Source organism: Cygnus olor, chromosome 5 (assembly GCF_009769625.2).
Source record: "Cygnus olor isolate bCygOlo1 chromosome 5, bCygOlo1.pri.v2, whole genome shotgun sequence".
Classification (NCBI taxonomy): domain Eukaryota; kingdom Metazoa; phylum Chordata; class Aves; order Anseriformes; family Anatidae; genus Cygnus; species Cygnus olor.
In genome coordinates, this window is record NC_049173.1 from 53719703 (window position 1) to 53738280 (window position 18578).

Sequence of the window (18578 nt, forward strand, 5' to 3'; positions counted from 1 at the left end):
ATCCCACATATAACCAAAAATGCAACATAAGCAGTGATCTTACTGTCCTAATAACTAACAAGATTTTGTTGTATGTTGTCTCTCTTGGACCTAATGAAAACATGAACTGGGCATGTCCATTTCTGCCTCTGAAATAGCAAGCAAAACTAAAGCAGCAGTACCTATTAATTGCCTTTAGGGCCTCCATTCCCATACGCTCAGATGGACTATGTTATGAGGAACTATATTTTCAAATCACTCTTATCACTTACATATTAGAAGCTGTTTTGGCCATCGCCATGTCACTTTGAGAGAATATGGTAAGGTAAAGATTTTCCCTTCCACACTTGTTTAGATACCCAGCATGCCAACTGAAAAGTTTACAGATGAAGACTGTGATTCCACAAATTGACTTCAAATATCAGTGAGTTAAGGTATTTTCAGTGGACAATCAAACTAAGTAGAACCCAAGAAGCTTAAGAGTAATTTATTTTCCCTTTATCTTTATATATTCAAACTGCTTTTGAACCATGTCCCATTTCTTCTAAACAGCCTATATGAAAATGGTACCTATCCAAGAAGTGTTCAAGCTCACTGACTACTGGAAAATGTGATAAAAAATATATTTGCAAAGGCAAATATATACTTACAATGCAAAGGTTGTTTTGACATGTTATACAGGTTCATTCATTCACCCAAACAGTTGACAGAGCTGACAATTTAAAGGTAAGATCTTACACAGGGATAGCTGAAATGACTTAGAAAAACATATAGAAAAGATCTCTACAGAAATATTGACAAAAACTGATTTCAGATTTAATTTGAAGTAATTCCACTGAAGACGATTGAGTCTAACGTTAATTACTATATAACCGAAAGTACTTCCAAATACTTTCTTTGCATATTAGGTTGTCTTTTCTGGAATAGATGATAAACAGCGTTCTTTTCTAATAATCTTTTAACAGCTGCAGGGACTTATCTGCAGGGACTGATCTCTGTCATGCATATGCTAACTGGATGTGCATACAAGTCTGTAACATTTTTAAGTAGGCAAAAAAACAAAACAACCTATATTTTAGGGGACCTGTAAGTTCTCAACAGGTCATGAAAATGGGGTTTAATATCTGGAGTTGGCTGTCCAGGCATCTAGCGGCTAAGTGCTCCCTATTTAGAAAAGACATTTATTGCCTTTTTGAGCTAATGGTTTATAACTTCAGCCTACAATCTTGTTTTGTCCTACATTTAAACACTTGGAACACTCCCTGAGAGCATATCTTCCAATGAATTAGTAAAAATGCCTTCATGTGCAAGTCCAGATGGAACATAACCCTCAAGGTGCACATAGACAAAAAGATGTTTTAGCTGATCATAAATAAAACAGTAGAGAATAAAACTGCTATAGTGTTGGAAATTCATAGCAGTGAGGCACACTTCACCTCAACAGTGTAGCTGAAAGAAACTGATAGAAATGGGGACACATTCTACTTCCATAGTGTGCTAACGTAAAAGGGAGGAAAATAAAAAGAGTAATTCTGTAATAATGGAAAAGGAAATTTCTCTGGTCTTCAGTCATAAAGTGTATGCCTATTTTCAAGTGGTCTGAAGACAGAATTTTGCATTTCCCAAAAAAAGTAAGGGAAAAATGTAATGGAAGAATCAATAACAAGGAATATAACTCCCATTTAAGTACAACATTTTTCTCCACAACTACTATAGTAAAAAAGTATCATTAATTTGCACACTACTAGAAGCTTTTATAAAAAAAAATACTGCTTCTTAGAGCAGTTAAGGGCACTTGCAAAGAAAATAACTATGTTTTCGAGATTTGTCTTGGGATTTATGCAATAGCGGGTAAAGGAAAATAGGTTCTAATGATTTCTCTTCAAAACATGTTAGATGGTATCCAGTAGATATTTAATACCAAAATGATGAGATTCTGATAAAGCTGTGTTGTTTTTTTCCCTAGGAATATTAAATGAATACTGTTTCACATGAAATGTTAACAAAATAATGTACTTGCTATGTAGGTAGAAGATCAATGCACCTTTTTCCTTGAAATGATTTCTCTTGAATGATTTTCTCTTGGAGAAGTGGCCAGTCACTTCTGATCCTTTTTTGCTCTTATTTAGTTGTCGTACCTACAGCTAAACTTCCCCTGTATCTAAAAAATGTTGACAAGTAGTATACCAAAAAAACAAGCCATATAAGCCAAATATCTTAAACAGGGCAGGGGTTTTAAGGTCAGAGTAATCCTAATTGCAAAGTTGTGCATAAAAATGTGTTGGAAAACTATCCTCAGTCTGAAAAGTTTTCCTAGACTGACAAAATAGCAAGTGAAGAACCACACAAAGTGAATTTTAACCTAAAAAAATAATGTTGAATAATGGCTAAAGACTGCAGCAATAAAGATGGCTGGGGCTTAAAAATATCACGTAGTGAAGTGCTGCTACTGTAGTACAGGTTGCAGCAACTGAAGAGAGTATCTATACTAATATTTAATTTTAAAAAACATCTTTTTATCTTTTCTTCCTTAAAGAATGTATTTCATTCTTGATATTCTTACTGTGTTCATATCTAAAAAAACTGACACTAACAACATTCATTGCTATATCATCTTCCCAGCAGAGGTAAGAAATTCACACGCCAGAAGCAGCTTGATACACACTCTTCAATTTTTAGTGTCTTGTTCATCTTTGAAGTGCCCTGACATTTTTTTAACAGAAGGGAACATATATATATATTTACTGTTGACAATAAATACACAATAGAATAACATTTAAAGGACAAATGGAGTAACACTGAATTAATTATGACCTGCTTAAGGAGATAACTAATACCTATATGTTGATACTCAAACCATTTAAGCTTATGTGACATCATGCAGGCATTTTCTGCCTGTGGCACTTCCACTCCTTTTGCCTGGAGTCCCTTCAAAGCAAAAGTCCATCTAAATATTTCTGTTTCGTTCTTACTCTCAGTTCTCTGAACAGAACAATGCTGTTCTTTTTCAAAAACTGTTTCTATATATAACTACTTGATCCTACTTCCACTCCAGCCATAGAAATCACTTTTGCGAGTATCTTCATTTCTCTGCAATGTTTGCAATGAATGCCAATCTACTAAACAGCAGGATGGGACTACAACCATCAATAATGTTGCCATATACTATATTTAAAAATTAAGCCAAGTTAAATGTTTTCAAGTTGATTTCTCTAGGTATAGAATTACTCACCCTACTGGTATAGAATTACTCACCCTACTAATATTTTCAGCTGTGTCTATCTGAATGGTCTCAATTTTGATTGCAAGATTTTGAAGTCTATTTTACTATCTGCCTGGAAAATAGGCTGGAAAATCTGCCTGACAACAAGGCTTTTAGGAGCTTCTGTAACAGAAACAATAATAAAGACACTGATTTCCAATTTTCAGACAATAACCTATCTTAAATAAATTTAGTTTCTTTACACTTTTTTTTTTACCATCCCCCATCAAACCAAAAAAAAAATAGCATGGGTATTACAGTAATATCCTTTAGATGAAATATATATTTAGATGAAATTTAAACATTTGTTATTGCTGTTGTTTTCTTTTGTTTTTGACAGACATTTTCATATCAAGCGAAAGATTATAACAAGAACTTAAAAATAATTTATAAAACATAATGTTCTTTTGGGCTTCAGTTTAACTTATTTTAGAGCTAAAAGGAAGCCTTGACTCTTTACTTCTGCTGCAATGAACAGGTGATCTATATAAGTAAACCCTTCATAAAGAACGACAAAGGGGAAAAAATATCCTCCAATATATTTACCGGGGGCATTTTTTACTACAAATTGATATTGGAGCAGAGTTCCATTATATTACCAGTTATTTTCTCAATGATTTTCTTAACAATGTCCTGAAGATCATTTGTTTATGCTTGTTTTACATCAGAAGAACTTACAGAAACTGCTGGATGAAAATAAAAGTTAATGAGAAGAATTGGTTCTTAGCAGGAAAAAAAAGAAATACTCATGTTTCATAACCAGATCACAATTACTTTTTTAAATTAATGGAAAGCTACAAAAAGCCCAGTGTTCAGTTTCTCTGACATCCTGAAAGCTTCAAGTTATGTTTTGTAATTGATGCACATTTCATAAAAAGCAGCACTAAATACTGACTTGCAATGATAAAATTTCTATGCCTAATATGAATTCAGTGAAGAAAATGAAAAAGACAAACAGTACTTTTATCAGGACTGCTGGTGATAGTACTAGCTTAAACATTGCTAAATTTAAAAGAACAAAAATCTTTTACCTGTCTCTCACAATATATAATTTCTACCAGGAAAGAATGTAACTTCTTTTGAAATATACTCGAATTTTTGCCTCATTACACCTGACTGGGCATTACTTTAAACATTTATTGATCTTCACATTGAAATGTACGATTTCAAATTCACCTCTATCAGTTTCATTATTTCTGAGTATTGCATACTCTGAAAATCTTTGACTCAGACTTCTAATCAGAAGAGGATTTCAAAGCAGCTCAACTCTAAAGAAACCAATTTTTAACCATTAGAAAAGAACTTTTTCAGCATTTCTAACCATCTCAAACTCTTGTTAGGAGATTTGTGGTGACCTCAAAGACAATATATCTCTTACAGTAGGCTCAATAACACAGATCAAGCTCTCTCCCCCCCCATCTCATTTCTCTCTATATGTGAAGTGTTTTCCTTAACTGTAAAATCAGCTGGTTAAATCTTACAAAACACCTTCAAAAAACAAAATAAAACATACAAAAAAAAAAAACAGAACTGTGATATATCAGTAGCTTGATTTCTGCATTAATCCAACTGAAACAAAGGACGGTTTGCTGTTCTGCTCTGTTCTCTCAAATCACCAATCTCCAGAATGCTACATACCAAAGATAAATTTGATTGAATAAAAATGTAAATAATGGAAGTCAGTGTATAAAAAAGGTATTAAGAATTAGAATAGACATGAACCAATTTCTTTTGTAAGATTCTGCAAGTGAAGTATGGGAGCAAAACATAATTAATACAGTTGTATGGAAGTTGAAAAGGTTTTTTAGGTTAATATAAAATATTCATCGGATTTATGTACAAGGAAAATTACTGTGAAGGAAGACCTAGTTCATGGAATAAAATTTTTGTTTGTTTGTTTGTTTATTGCAATAGATTCTCAATAACTTCTTACGGTTTGGGTTTGCAATTTTCATTTAGTCCTTTTGATTACTGTTGCCTGGTTGGCTTTAATAAATTAAAAATTATTTTTGTGTACCCACAGTATCTTCTGTCTTGAATTATACATATAAGCATATTAGTTAATTTATATTTTAAAATTGTAGGTCAGTGAATACTTGAAAGCTGGCACTACCTCCAAATCATAGAGAATCATAAAATCATTAGGGTTAGAAAAGACCTGCAAAATCTTCTGGTCCAACCATCACCCTACTACTAATGTCACCCACTAACCCATGTCCCTAAACACCAAGTCCAACCTTTCCTTAAAACACGCCCAGGGACAGTGACTCCACTACTTCCCTGTGCAACCTGTTTCAACGCCTGACCACTCTTTCTGAGAAGAAATGTCTCCTAATTCCCAATCTAAACCTCCCGTGGCGCAACTTGAGGCCATTCCCTCTAGTCCTATCACTAGTTATCTGTGAGAAGAGGCTGACCCCCAGCTCCCCACACCTTCCTTTCAGGTAGCCGTAGAGAGCAATAAGGTCTCCCCTGAGCCTCCTCTTCTCCAGACCAAACAACCCCAGTTCCCTCAGCCGCTCCTCACAGGACTTGTGTTCCAGGCCCTTCACCAGTTTCGTAGCCCTTCTCTGGATATGCTCCAGGGCCTCAATGTCCTTCTTGTACTGAGGGGCCCAAGACTGTACAAAGTACTCGAGGATGTGTACTGAACATGAACAGCTCTGCCATTTTTTGCCCTCTGGGCAGCCCTGCCTTAAAAATGTTCATCATTGATCAAACCAAGGCTAGAAACAGCAAAGTCAATATTCAAATGTAACCTCAGGAAACTTTGTTTCAGGTTTCCTTTTTCAAGCTATCTTTCATCTTAGTGGCTTGGCACTTTATGGGAGCACATACTGTTATTTAAGCATGTAAATGTCATTGTCCACCATGTAATGCAGATATGAAGTCTAACTGTATACTGACCTGTCCTTAATCTCTTTTCTTTTCCCATTTAGTGTACTGTTTCTTCTTTATTTTTTTTTTAACTTGGTTATTTTATAGCCCCCCTTCAATGTATTATTGGAGAACGCAACCCGGTTGTCATAAATCAGCAAGTAAAAATGAGGCCTACTCTTTTTTTTTTTTTTTTTGCATGTTACAATGATAACAGAACATTATGACCTGGGAATTAAAAATATTCATGCTCAAAATATCCTTACAAGAGAGTCTTAATCTTTAGTCTTACAAGAGAGACATGGACTTACAAGAAAGTCTCCACTGAAGGGTCATGAAGATGATGAAGGGACTGGAGCACCTCTCCTTTGAGGAAAGCCTGAGAGAGCTGGGACTGTTTGGCCTGGAGAAGAGATGACTGGGGTGGTGGGGTGGGCGGGGGGAGAATGCATGGAAATACCTGAAGGGAGACTGTAAACAAGATGAAGAAGATGGAGCCAGGCTCTTTTCAGTGGTGCCAGTGACAGGAAAAGAAGCAATGGGCAAAAACTCAAACACAAGAGGTTCCATCTGAACATCTGAAAGCACTTCTTTACTGTGTACGTGACAGAACACAGGCACAATTTGCCCGGAGAAGCTGTGGAGTCTCCATGCTTGGAGATACTCAGAAGCTGTCTGGTCATGGCCCTGGGAAACCTGCTCTAGGTGGCCCTGCTTTAGCAGGAGGGTTGGACTGAGTGACCATATAAGACACTTAATTCTGTGTAGAAGAGATTACTATCTAAACTGTTTTGCCCAGGATAGACTTTGGAAACCTCAAAACTCGATGTTGATAATACAACTAAAATAAGTGTCAAGAAGAATCTATATAATTGGTAAGAATAAAGGTAAATGTACAGATTTAAACAATTTTTATCATTATAGGAAAGAAATACCATTTACTCAATTATTATTCTATGCACTGTCTGCAAATTATAGGAAAGCAATTCTTTAAAATGATATTTTCTGACTTTTTGGCCTATTTTTGTAATTTACACTGATATCCTGTTACAAGTATTCACTTGAATAATTTTATATATATAATTAAAAACAACTTTTATTAAAATCTTGTATACAAAGCGTTGTATGTACTGTATGTAGGAGTATATTGTTTACAAGAAATGTAGATAACGATAAATTTTAATGCATTTTCATATATTTATTTTAAAAATCTAGGAAATCCCATGCTGATTTCAGAATATGTTGGAAAAAATGTTAAAGGTGCAGTTCTGCAGACAAACCTTTTAATTTTGGTTAAGAATTTCAGACTTACTGAGAGGACAGAGGATAAAAGAAAAATGAGAGCAAAATCTATACAAATTTGGGGAGACAAGAAAAACATAGAAAACCTCAGGATGATAAAATATCTTTCAAATTTACTGGCAATTAAGTATTCTCTGCAGATTCATACTGAAGCCACACTGGAAATAATACAACAGATCAACTGTCAATATCATTCTTCCTCAGTGATCACGCCATTTCAGAAGATTAGAATTTAACACACTCTGTAGTACTAGTGGCTAGCCAGTAGGGATCATAGAAGGAGTCTTTCTTTGCTGAATGTTTTCTCTCCAGAGCACTGAAATTCAAAGTACTGGCATTCATTAATTAGAAAAAAATCTGATCATATCAAGATCATGTTCAGCCTTCAAACAAGTTAACCTGATGTAGAGACTAATTTAAAAATATCTGCAGAGAGCTAAAAGCAAACATTATCTGTACTTTCATCAGCAAGAGCCCATATTGCAGGAAATAATTATCTATTTCAAGACTTTTGTGAAAATATGTAGTCTTTTTAAGCCGTGTATGCTTAAGTGTTCCATTGGTTTATAGCTTATTATAGTAAATGCAAGGCTCACAAAACTGCCTGTAACTAAATTCTGGGGTCACGCTGAGCAGGCTACCCAAGACCATGTCCAGATGGCTGTTTCAGTTGCTTACTTTGCCAAGCATGAGTAAAAATTCAGCTGAAATTTTCGATATCCATTTTCCATTTCAATCTACTTACTTTCAGAAAACATTCAACCATTTCTAAAACCTAATTTCTGGAAAAAAATCTCATTTCCAACTAGAATTTTTTAGTGAAAGTTTTTTAGCACCTTGAAGCTTTGAAGAACAGACCTAAGGTATAAATGCTGTCTCAATGTGTAAACATACAAGTACGTTTAAGCACCAATCTGTAAATTGCATTTTGTAAAACTAAAAAATGTTGATTTCAGACCTCTAAGATGTCTCCTGAGTCCCTGAACCTCTAGGTGAGGGCTGGAGGAGCAAAGTCCCTTCCACTGTAATCGAAGATCAGGTTCAAGATCACATGATGAAATTGAACAGGTACTAGTCCATGGGGCCCAATGACATGCATTCTAGGGTCCTGAGGGAACTCTCTGATGAAGTTGCCAAGCCACTCTCCATCATGTTTGAAAAGTCTTGGAAGTCAGGTGAAGTCCCCAGTGACTGGAAAAGGAAACATCAACCCCATTTTTGAAAAGGGTAGAAAGGAGGACCTGGGGAACTACAGACCAGTGAGCCTCACCTCTGTGCCTGGGAAGATCATGAAAAAGATCCTCCTGGAAGCAATGTCAAGGCATATGCAAGACAAGGAGGTGATCCGAGACAGCCAGCACAGCTTCACCAAGGGTAACTAGTGCCTGACCAATCTGGTGGCCTTCTATGATGGAGTGACTGAATCAGCTGACAAGGGAAGAATGACTGATGTCATTTACCTCAACTTCTGTAAGGCCTTCAACACGGTCACATGACATCTTGATCTCCAAATTGGAGAGAGATGGATTTGAAAGGAGGACCATTCAGTGGACAAGGAATTGGCTTGAAGGCCACACCCAGGGAGTGGTGGTCAATGGCTCCATGTCCAGGCGGAGGCCTGTGACAAGTGGTGTCCCTCAGGAGTCTGCCTTGGGACTGGTACAATTTAATATCTTTGTCAATGATATAGACATGGGATCAAGTGCACTCTCAGCAAGTTTGAAGATGACACCAAGCTGAGCGGTGCAGTTGACAGAACAAAAGGAAGAGATGCCATCCAGAGGGACCTGGACAAGCTTGTGAGTTCTTATGGATGAAAAGCTCAACATGAGCCACCAGTGAGGGCTTGTAGCCCAGAAGGCCAACTGCATCCTGGGCTGCATCAACCGAGGCACAGCCAGGGAGGTGATTGTCCCCATCTACCCTGCCCTCATGAGGCCCCACTTTGGGTACTACATCCAGGTCTGAGCCCCCAGCACAAGAAGGATGAGGACCTCTTAGAGTGGGTCCAGAGGAGGGCCATGAAGATAATCAGAGGACTGGAGCACCTCTCCTACGAAGAAAGACTGAGAGATGTGGGGATGTCCAGCCCAGAGAAGAGAAGGCTCTGGGGAGACCTCATTGAAGCATTTCAGTACTTAAAGGGGGCTTATAAAAATGATGTAGAGCAATTCTTTATACAGGCAGATAGGACAAGGGGGAACAGTTTTAAACTAAAAGATGGGAGATTTAGACTAGATGTTAGGTGTAAATTCTTCATGCAGAAGGTGATGAGGCACTGGAACAGTATGCTCAGAGAAGTTGCGGATGCCCCATCTCCGGAAGTGTTTAAGGCCAGGTTGGATGGGGCTTTGAACAACCTGGTCTAGTGGAATGTGTCCCTGCCCATGGCAGAAGGGATGGAACTAGATAATCCTTAAGGTCCTTTCCAACCCAAACCGTTTTATGATTCTATGACTGATCTACAAATAGAAAGGTCTTTAACAATGCCACTGCTTTTACAACTTGAAATTCAAGTCACTTTAGTTTATATTAGAAGTTATTTCAATCTGGGGTGTGTGTGGGTGTGTGTGAATGCCTATTGGATTACCATTATCTTTTTTATTTTTTATTGTATTTATTTCACTTTTTATTTCAAACATGCTATATAAAGTTTACCAGCAACAGCCTCTATTTACCACAAAAAATTGGTGTGGTAAAAACCTCTCTTCCCACAAAAATTGGACTCATATCTGGCCCAAAACACAGATGCAGACTCCTGAAGGACTGTATCTCAAATCTAAAATTTGAACTAAGAAAAAAATCTCTGCCAAAGCACTAGAGTCCTCTTAATAAGTATATTATTTTTAAATACATTGAATAAATAAAATTTAAAAGATGCTTATGTATGCAATTGCAATCGTAGTTGTTATGTTCCACATAACAATAAAGGAAGAAGTATTAAAATAGTTGTACATGAGAGAACCTGTAATAAAAAAAATATTATAATAATGAGAAATTTTTTGAGTTGTCTTACCTGACCAGTGTCCAGTGGTGGTACCAGATCTGTCAGTACATGTCTCACTTACAGGCCTAAACACAGTTTCCCAACCACCAGTAGCATAGCGCCAATTCTGAGACTCTAAAATAAGTGTTCGCTGAGTGCCATAAGCGATCATGAAGCAGTAGACTACATGATGAAGCTGACAACCATAGCCACAGCCTTTGTTGATATTACACACAAGTTTCTTAGCTTTGCTGCAGTCCTTCGGGTTCTGTAAGTATAGATGAAAAAGTAAAGCTGAAAAGAAGATATACACAAAGGCATACATACTTTTTTTTGTGAAAAACTGTCAAATGTCATAAACCACACAAGTCATCCTGCTATATTACATCTCATTAAAATGAATGAGCAAGCTTCAGCTCCATGAAAATTTTATGTGGATTCTTCACAGTGAACATGAACAGTTATTGAGCATACTTCACTATCCTAATGTAAAATAGAATACCTTCAAGATTTTAAATTATTTTCTCATTTGTAAATCTGTTTGAAGAATGTAACATTTGTACTCAGAGTTCACATTTAGCTAACATGATTCTCAGGCCTGTAATGCGCTTTCTTAATTTTCCTTTGGTGTTTTTCCAAGTTTATTAGTTCTTTTTCAATGAGTATGCATAACTTCTAAAAAAAATAGAAAATTTTCACCTGTCTACAGAATAGAACACTTACTAATGAACTACTTCCCAGACTAACTTACTACACACCATATACAGAACATAAAACACGTAGCTGAACAGATTGATAGAAGTACTACCTATAAAATAAGGTACTATTATACTTCTATAATCTAAGAAACCACAACAAAGGAGGCATATGTGAATATGGATGTGAATACCAAATACCAACCATTAAATATTTTTAGGTATGTGAATGAAACAACAATATAATCTACCTAAGTTTTTCTTTCTGTAAAACACAGTAGTTTGCTGTATACATTCATACTTGCATGTCTCTAGACATATTTCTGCATTCCAAAAAGCTTTTTTTATAAAATCCCTAGGTTGTAAAGTTAGTTTTCAGCTAAACTGCCAGAATACTGATATTTAAGCATGAATATAAACTCTCTCATATCTAACTGACTTTAAATGAAATTTTCTATAATTCAAGCTTTGAACAAATCAGATCTTTTAAAAAATCCAGCAAACACCTTCTGGAGAACTAAGATCTTAAACATAATCTGAATAGTCCAAGTCCTAAAACACTTAATAAAAAAACTAACTTGTGGGTTGAAATTTGTAAAGGAGGGGAGAACAGCTCTGATCTGAAAATCAACAAACAAACAAAAACCACACTGCTACTTCAGCATTTCAGTTTTTCATTTTAAGAAAAAAACATCAGGGATGGTGGTGAAGGTGTCCACTAAATGGATACAGCTGAACTCACCCAAATAAGGCAATATGCAATTATTTTCTACTTTTTAAGCATTGCCAGCTCCTTCTTCCCCTAAGAAGTTGTACAGTCCTTTAGGCTGCAAATGACCTTGTCTGTCTAGGTTGCAAGGCAAGTAGTACATCCAGGTTTCCTCTGCAAGAAATCTAACACCCTAATTTTTTCTTAGTACTTAACAAACTTTGTAAGGAGGTACACGGGCCGTAGAAAGGTAGTTACATAGAAATGAGATACAGAAGTCTGGCTGACATCTTTTTACTGCAGCTGGGAAATCGCCTATTACATTGCAGATCTACAAAACTGCATTAGTGCTCAGAGTGGTGTTTATTCTCGGATTCAATTAATGTTCATTGGTTCGCCTGTCTCAAGGAATAACCTTGAATGCCTTCTTTTAAATAACTGACTTAGGTAGCTACTTTCTCTCCATAAAACTTATTTAAAATGGCTCCTCTACATCTATTTAAAAATTATTTTAGCTGAGATATACCAAACAGGAACCATAAGCCTCTAAATAAAATTATTTAAAAGTTATTTTTAGTATCTATGGTTCACCAGAGAAATGCTATACACTATACATCTTTACAAGAAGAATAAAGAAACTGAAGCAGATTCTACACTTATTTATGACTGACTGCTCTGAATATTTAAGTCTGATTAATTTTAACTGTAGTATGTGTTCTGAAAAGACCAGACTCTGGTTCCCTACTCACTTTCTCCATAGTAATCAAGATTTTGTAGACGTCTGTGTGTCACATGCCCTTCTCAGTTCTCTTTGACTGAAATCTTCACCTATTAGTCTTAGTTCTCAGAGCTGCCAGTTTCATATATTAGATCATTCACGTTTCTTTCCTGTTCAGATTTTCTAGTTTTAGTATATCATTCCTGACACTAAGGGGCTAGAACTGCACAGTACATCCTTAATGTAGATGTGCTGTTAAATACTGTTGAGCATGGAAATGATATTTTCATAGAATTACCTGTGATAACTCCAAGATCCTGTTACTCAGTGGTATTAAGTCAACTGTATATGTGTATCTGCACTGATGACTGCCTTCCCTCATGTACATAACACATAATTCAGTGCAGATGACTGTAATCTACAGTTTTCTTAACCAGTAAGAAATACCATGACTGGATTATTACCTAACAGTGTGAGATTCTTCTGCATCTGTTAGTCTCAAAATGTTTAGAATGCTCATGGTATTAAAACCAGCTATCTTAAATAAATGATTTAAAATGCAACATCTTTTTCTCAATTTTCTAGCTCTAATTAAAACCAAAAAGAGAGAGGGAGAGAGAAAGACTGAAATCCTGGAAAGTATTAATGTAAAATGGTGTTTTAAAAAAAAAAAGTGAAAACATGGAGAATGTTTGGAGGGAGATTATACCTATAGTGGGAAATACCCACTACTGAGTGGGTATTTACTTTTCCCTTAAACAAACAGCAATATTTTATGTGGAACCACCAGCGAGAATGATGAGATCAGACCATATTTCTAGTCACATATATTCTAAATAAATCAAAAGACTAAATAGGTCTCATGCTCTCAAACAAATTATTCGTGCCATGATTTCAATTACTGTTTCTTATTCCCAGGGAGTGACTCTTGAATAAAACAAAACCATGGTCCACTAAATTTGTAAACCACTGAAAGATAGTGAAACACAACAGTACTTTCTTCATGTAACATGTGGCTCCAAAACTAGATTTTCTGCTATTTTTCCATTCAGATTATTAGCATACAATAGTAGCAGCAAAAATCAAATAAAGTCAAAACTGTCAGAAACATGATAGTCTGAAACACATAAACATAGGCTATACCTATACTGGGAAATCAAATGCGCTTGATACTTATTCTTGCTGGCATAGAATATACTGTACCCATGTTATTAAACTCTAAATCTCTTAGAATAGGGTAGCAGATTTATAAAAAGTGTCTCATGCTAACTCTGAAGCACAGCCAAATAATTGTTTGGGAGAAAACTACTTCATATGAGTCGAAAGCATGCCAGGAGCTGTTCTAACTATTTAAGAGTATAGAATATTATGTTCCAGTGTCTGGGAATGCTCCCTGTCATTGTTTGACTAGAGTAAAAATAGTCTTAGGACTATTTCCCATCTCCCATCTCCCACTTGGTGCTCAAAGAGCCTCCTTCTCCAGGGGTCTTTTAATTAGCATATTCACAGAGCCATCAGGATCAGATGGGAAAGATGTCAGAAGTAATGCTTAAATGCCTCATAACCAAGTGGGCAGTTAGCCACCAAAATACATGACAAACCAGCACAAGTAAACACTGCTATTTAACATACATTTTACTAAGAAAAACGACTGTTTTGTTTGTATATGTTAAGTGTTTAGAGAAATGCGTTATCATCTAATGAATCAGGACAGCTAAGACCGGAGTGGGCGAGCAGTCCGCTACAAATCACAACGTAACTTCATAAACACAATAATGTTAATTTAAAAAGGTGTTGATTTTTATATTTTCAATAAATACTTTATTGCTTAATGCTACACAGTCTCATGGAGGAGACAGTCCCACCCAGATTTTGTGGAAAATCCCAGTTTTTGAGAGAATGATGTCAATGAAAGATCTTCCTCATCCTAGTTATCACAAACGCAATTCACACAATCTTCTATTCCCCTTTCTTTACGATGGCACTTTTAATGGGTAATGGGTCATTTTCATACTAGCTCCCCTTCAGTACTGGGGGGGGAATTTTCTTCCTTTGCTAATCAGAAACAGTATGAATTTGATCTTACATGTTATTACTACCATGTGTGTTGTAGGGAAAGAGAAGAAGCCTAATCTGCCTCTAATGTTAATTCCTCTAACTCACACCTACACTCCTACAATAAACACACTTCACAAGAAAAACATTGCAGCATGCAGGTGGGCTACACATGAAGCTCCTCAATCCACTACATACAAATTCTGGAAGAAAACTTCGTGTAGATATCAGCAGTGATAGCACTTTGTAAACAAGTTATTACCCTAATACTATACTTACAGATAATGAATTTACTAAAAAGCTAATGAAGATGACACAAGACATGTCTCAAGAAATACTCAAATCATTTTTACATTTTATTTAAAGTATGGAAATGACAGAAAAAACTCAATTCCTTTCCATACCTTCACAAAAAATCAGAAAAATTGGCTTGCCGTCTGCTTTTCCTCTTTAATTCTTTTGATTTACTTCTAAATCTTTCTATTTTGCCCACAAAGATTAACTTTTAAAATGCTTGGATTCATTCCTTTGCTTAAGTTTTTGTTTTCTTTTCTAGTCTTATAGGGAAGTAATCAAGTCCACTCTTCCATTACTGTGGAATTAATTCAATGATCTGACAAAGATGGGAGAAGAACTGAAAAAACAAGATGAGCTTGCAATATCAAACAGTAAAGACGGTTCAATACACAATGAAACTGTTTACAAAAAAATTTAATAAGTGCCAGAGATGTGCAATCAAAATAATCCACTGACCACTCACTGAACAAGAAGTCGTATTACAAATATAATCACATATAAATGTGACTGCAAACCTGAATCTGAGACAGAATCTGTTCGTCTTCTGTTCAGTGATGTCCCCTTAGATACAAACACAACTGTCATTATCTCCTTTCAATTCTGTTGATGACTAGTGGCACTGACTCATTTCAAATTAAATGATTATATGTAGGTCAAATGATGGAACTTTAACCAGATAAACTTGACAACCTTGTCTACTATTAAAGACAACTACAAGACTGACAGTTAGTTGTGAAGGGTACATCCCTTTGTACATATGCAGAGTGCCCTGAGCCTTTTTGTTGCTGTTATTTTAACATGATTGCTTTTATTAAAAACACCTATTATTAACTTTAATGGGGGGAGGGATGAGAAGAGAGAAAATTTAATACACTTTCTTAAGACAGAAAAAAAATAAGTTACAGATTAAATCAACAAAAATACTGGTAAATCCAGACACCTTTGAACAAAGTCTCTCTTATGTATACATACACCACCCCAGCTAAGTAGTATGAGTATGGCAGACTATGACGTTATTGACTACTTTAATAACATTTTTACCTGGCTAATATTTTTAACCTCCACATTTGAACAAAATGCCAGTTTTGCATATTTTTTTTTAGTTGGAAGCAAAAAATATTCTGCTATTGGAAGACGGCATGGTGAATCATAAAATCCCTAAAATACATAAAACAAAAAAGTAAAGAGCAAGAAAGTAAACCACCCCCTTTTTTATCGTTTGCTCACTCCATCCTACTTCTAGAATAGAGTACTATACTACACAGTACTATCGGAGCCCTTGTCTGACAATTTAAACATCAGACTTCTCTTCAGACTTATCTCTGAATGTACAGTTTTTTGCTTAAACGTAAGCTCCTAGCCTTTTAAGTGTTGCTCTAACTACAGGGAACAAGCTAAATGTAGCCTCATTAAATCAAATTTATGGTAATACCATCCAAATGAAGTAGCAGTCATCACTGTTCACAATCATTCAGCTGAATGATTTCCCAGGGAGACGTCCCAAAATAATGCAGCTATCATGGTTCAACATGTCCCAGCAAGAAACCACACAGTACTATTATTCTTCACCACCACCCCCCCCAAAAAAAAAATTACTTGGATGTTCCACATCAGAGTTTTTGGTATGGAGTTGGGAAGGTTGTTGTTTCTTGATTTTTTTGTACACGGTTATTTTATGAATAGAGGTGCATATCTGTAGTTTCAGACCACGGACAGCTTTACATTGCTTACTCACAGTCAGCACTACACTCTTCAAATTCCTGAAATCCACAAATGTATTTTTAAACATAATTACTAGAAAACACATCTATTAGTCTTCAAAATGTAGTCACAGGCACATTCCAGTTTTGGATCATCAATCAGTCAAGACAAGAGATATTTTAAGCTTTAGAAGTTCTCCAGAAGCTTATGTCTAGCTTGGTGTATAGGCATGTAGGCAAGAGTTTCTACCTTCAGATTTTTTATTTTTTTTTTCAGTCAGAGGAATAAAGATAAAAAGGCAAAGAGAGATGACAGTAATTATATATGAGAATGACCCACTTCAGACTGTAACTACTCACAAGAAACTCTATTTCATAGCTTTGAAGAGTAGGCTAGATTTCCACTCCGAAGTCTGGGCAATATTGCACACATTCAGAATTGCCATGCCTTAGAGTCTGAATCTTTTATATGGTAACAGTATAGACCTGGAGGTAAATTACCATCCACAGTTTCTTGCTACACTGTAATTTTTCTGGTTTTGGTGGTGGTGTTTGTGTGTGTGTGTGTGCGTGCCTGTGTGTTTTATGTTTTGCTTCTGTTTTTCAGCAACCAAATTTCAAAGAAAAAGTAGGCTAGGAGTAAGGGCCAAAGTGTTGTTAAAGATCAAGAACAGACTACAAAAAAAAAAAAAGGCAAAGCAGTTAAACATCAACAAAATTTTAAATTATTTAAGTCTAGAGAAAATTGTCATAAATTTCAGAAGAGAATCACCAAAGTTAGCAGAAAAAAGCACAGTGGAACAGAAAAAAAATTGTTTCAAATTCAGCTGGATTAAAAATCTTGGTCATCATTTTCAACAGCTCCTCCTTGTCATAAGGTTAATGGAGATCTATTGTTAGCTAAGGAATACCTTAGACTGTATAAAAAGGTAAGGAAAAACATATTTTGGTGATATTCTATAAAGCAATGCTATTGTCCGCTACTGAATGCTCACTTCTAAAAGGGGAAACATCAGGAAGAAAAATTAAAGGTATTATAAATTCTCACACATGAAGAAAGACTGAAAAGTTAAGATATATTTACCTTGAAAAAGAGATGTATAAAAGAAACACAGTAAGCATATGAAAGAAGTAATAGTTTAGTGAGAGAAGGCTTATCACATATATATATTTCATGTTTTAGTACTAGAAACCCTGAGTATTCAATACGGCTAAAATGTTTTGAATTCTAAACTAGAAGACATACAAAAAAAAAAACCACAGGGTATTAATACCTGTTCATAAAATATCTATTTAATTTGTTTTAATGTGTTGCTGCTTATTTTCTAAGCACAAAAATAGTGATATTTTTAATGACCTGTTTATTTGCTAAAAATATCAACCTTTATCAAAGCTATAGCTACATTTTTTGGAAAACACATACTACCATTTTCAATTTAAATCTCAAAGACAAGTATTAAGAAAACACATGCCCTTTCTAGATCCTTCCATGTAAAACGGCTGCATAAAATTTGGATCTGCTGTACAGCTTCAATACAATGTTCTTAATCTCTACCATCTACCAGTCATGAGTTAATAAAAAAACAAAAAAAAAGCATAATTCCTTCTGTAATATAGAAACTGAAGAAAAAAAAATGAGAGAAGAAGGAAAACACTTTATTATATGCTTCTCTCTGCTATAGGATGAACCCATAATGCTTAATTTTATATTTTAAATACATGAACAAATATGAAAAAATGTTCAGTTCGTTCTTCCCATGTGAGAAATATTAGTATTGATTCCTTTTTAACTAATTTGTAAAAGAAACAGAGAAATGAAAACAGCCTGTATGATGGAAATTGAGCCAAGTATATTAGACCCAATTCAAATTCTGAACCTAATGCCACAACTTCCTATAAATCACCTACTCATTGTGATTATCAGGTTTTCTTCTCAATGTAATGAGATAAAGACACTTACCCTTCTCAGATGTACTTGGTGACATAATATACTTTCTG

At 35.4% G+C, this 18578-nt stretch overlaps 1 protein-coding gene across 6 annotated transcripts in view; it reads right to left on the reverse strand.

Moving 5' to 3' along the window:
* The window catches only part of FUT8 (fucosyltransferase 8), a 141836-nt gene that overhangs the window by 17738 nt on the left and 105520 nt on the right, over nt 1-18578 (reverse strand). For all 6 annotated transcript variants that reach the window (XM_040557517.1, XM_040557516.1, XM_040557514.1 and 3 more), the window contains one exon: nt 10437-10674. In XM_040557517.1, coding sequence (XP_040413451.1) covers nt 10437-10674 — 238 coding nt within the window. The remainder of the gene's footprint in view (nt 1-10436; nt 10675-18578) is intronic.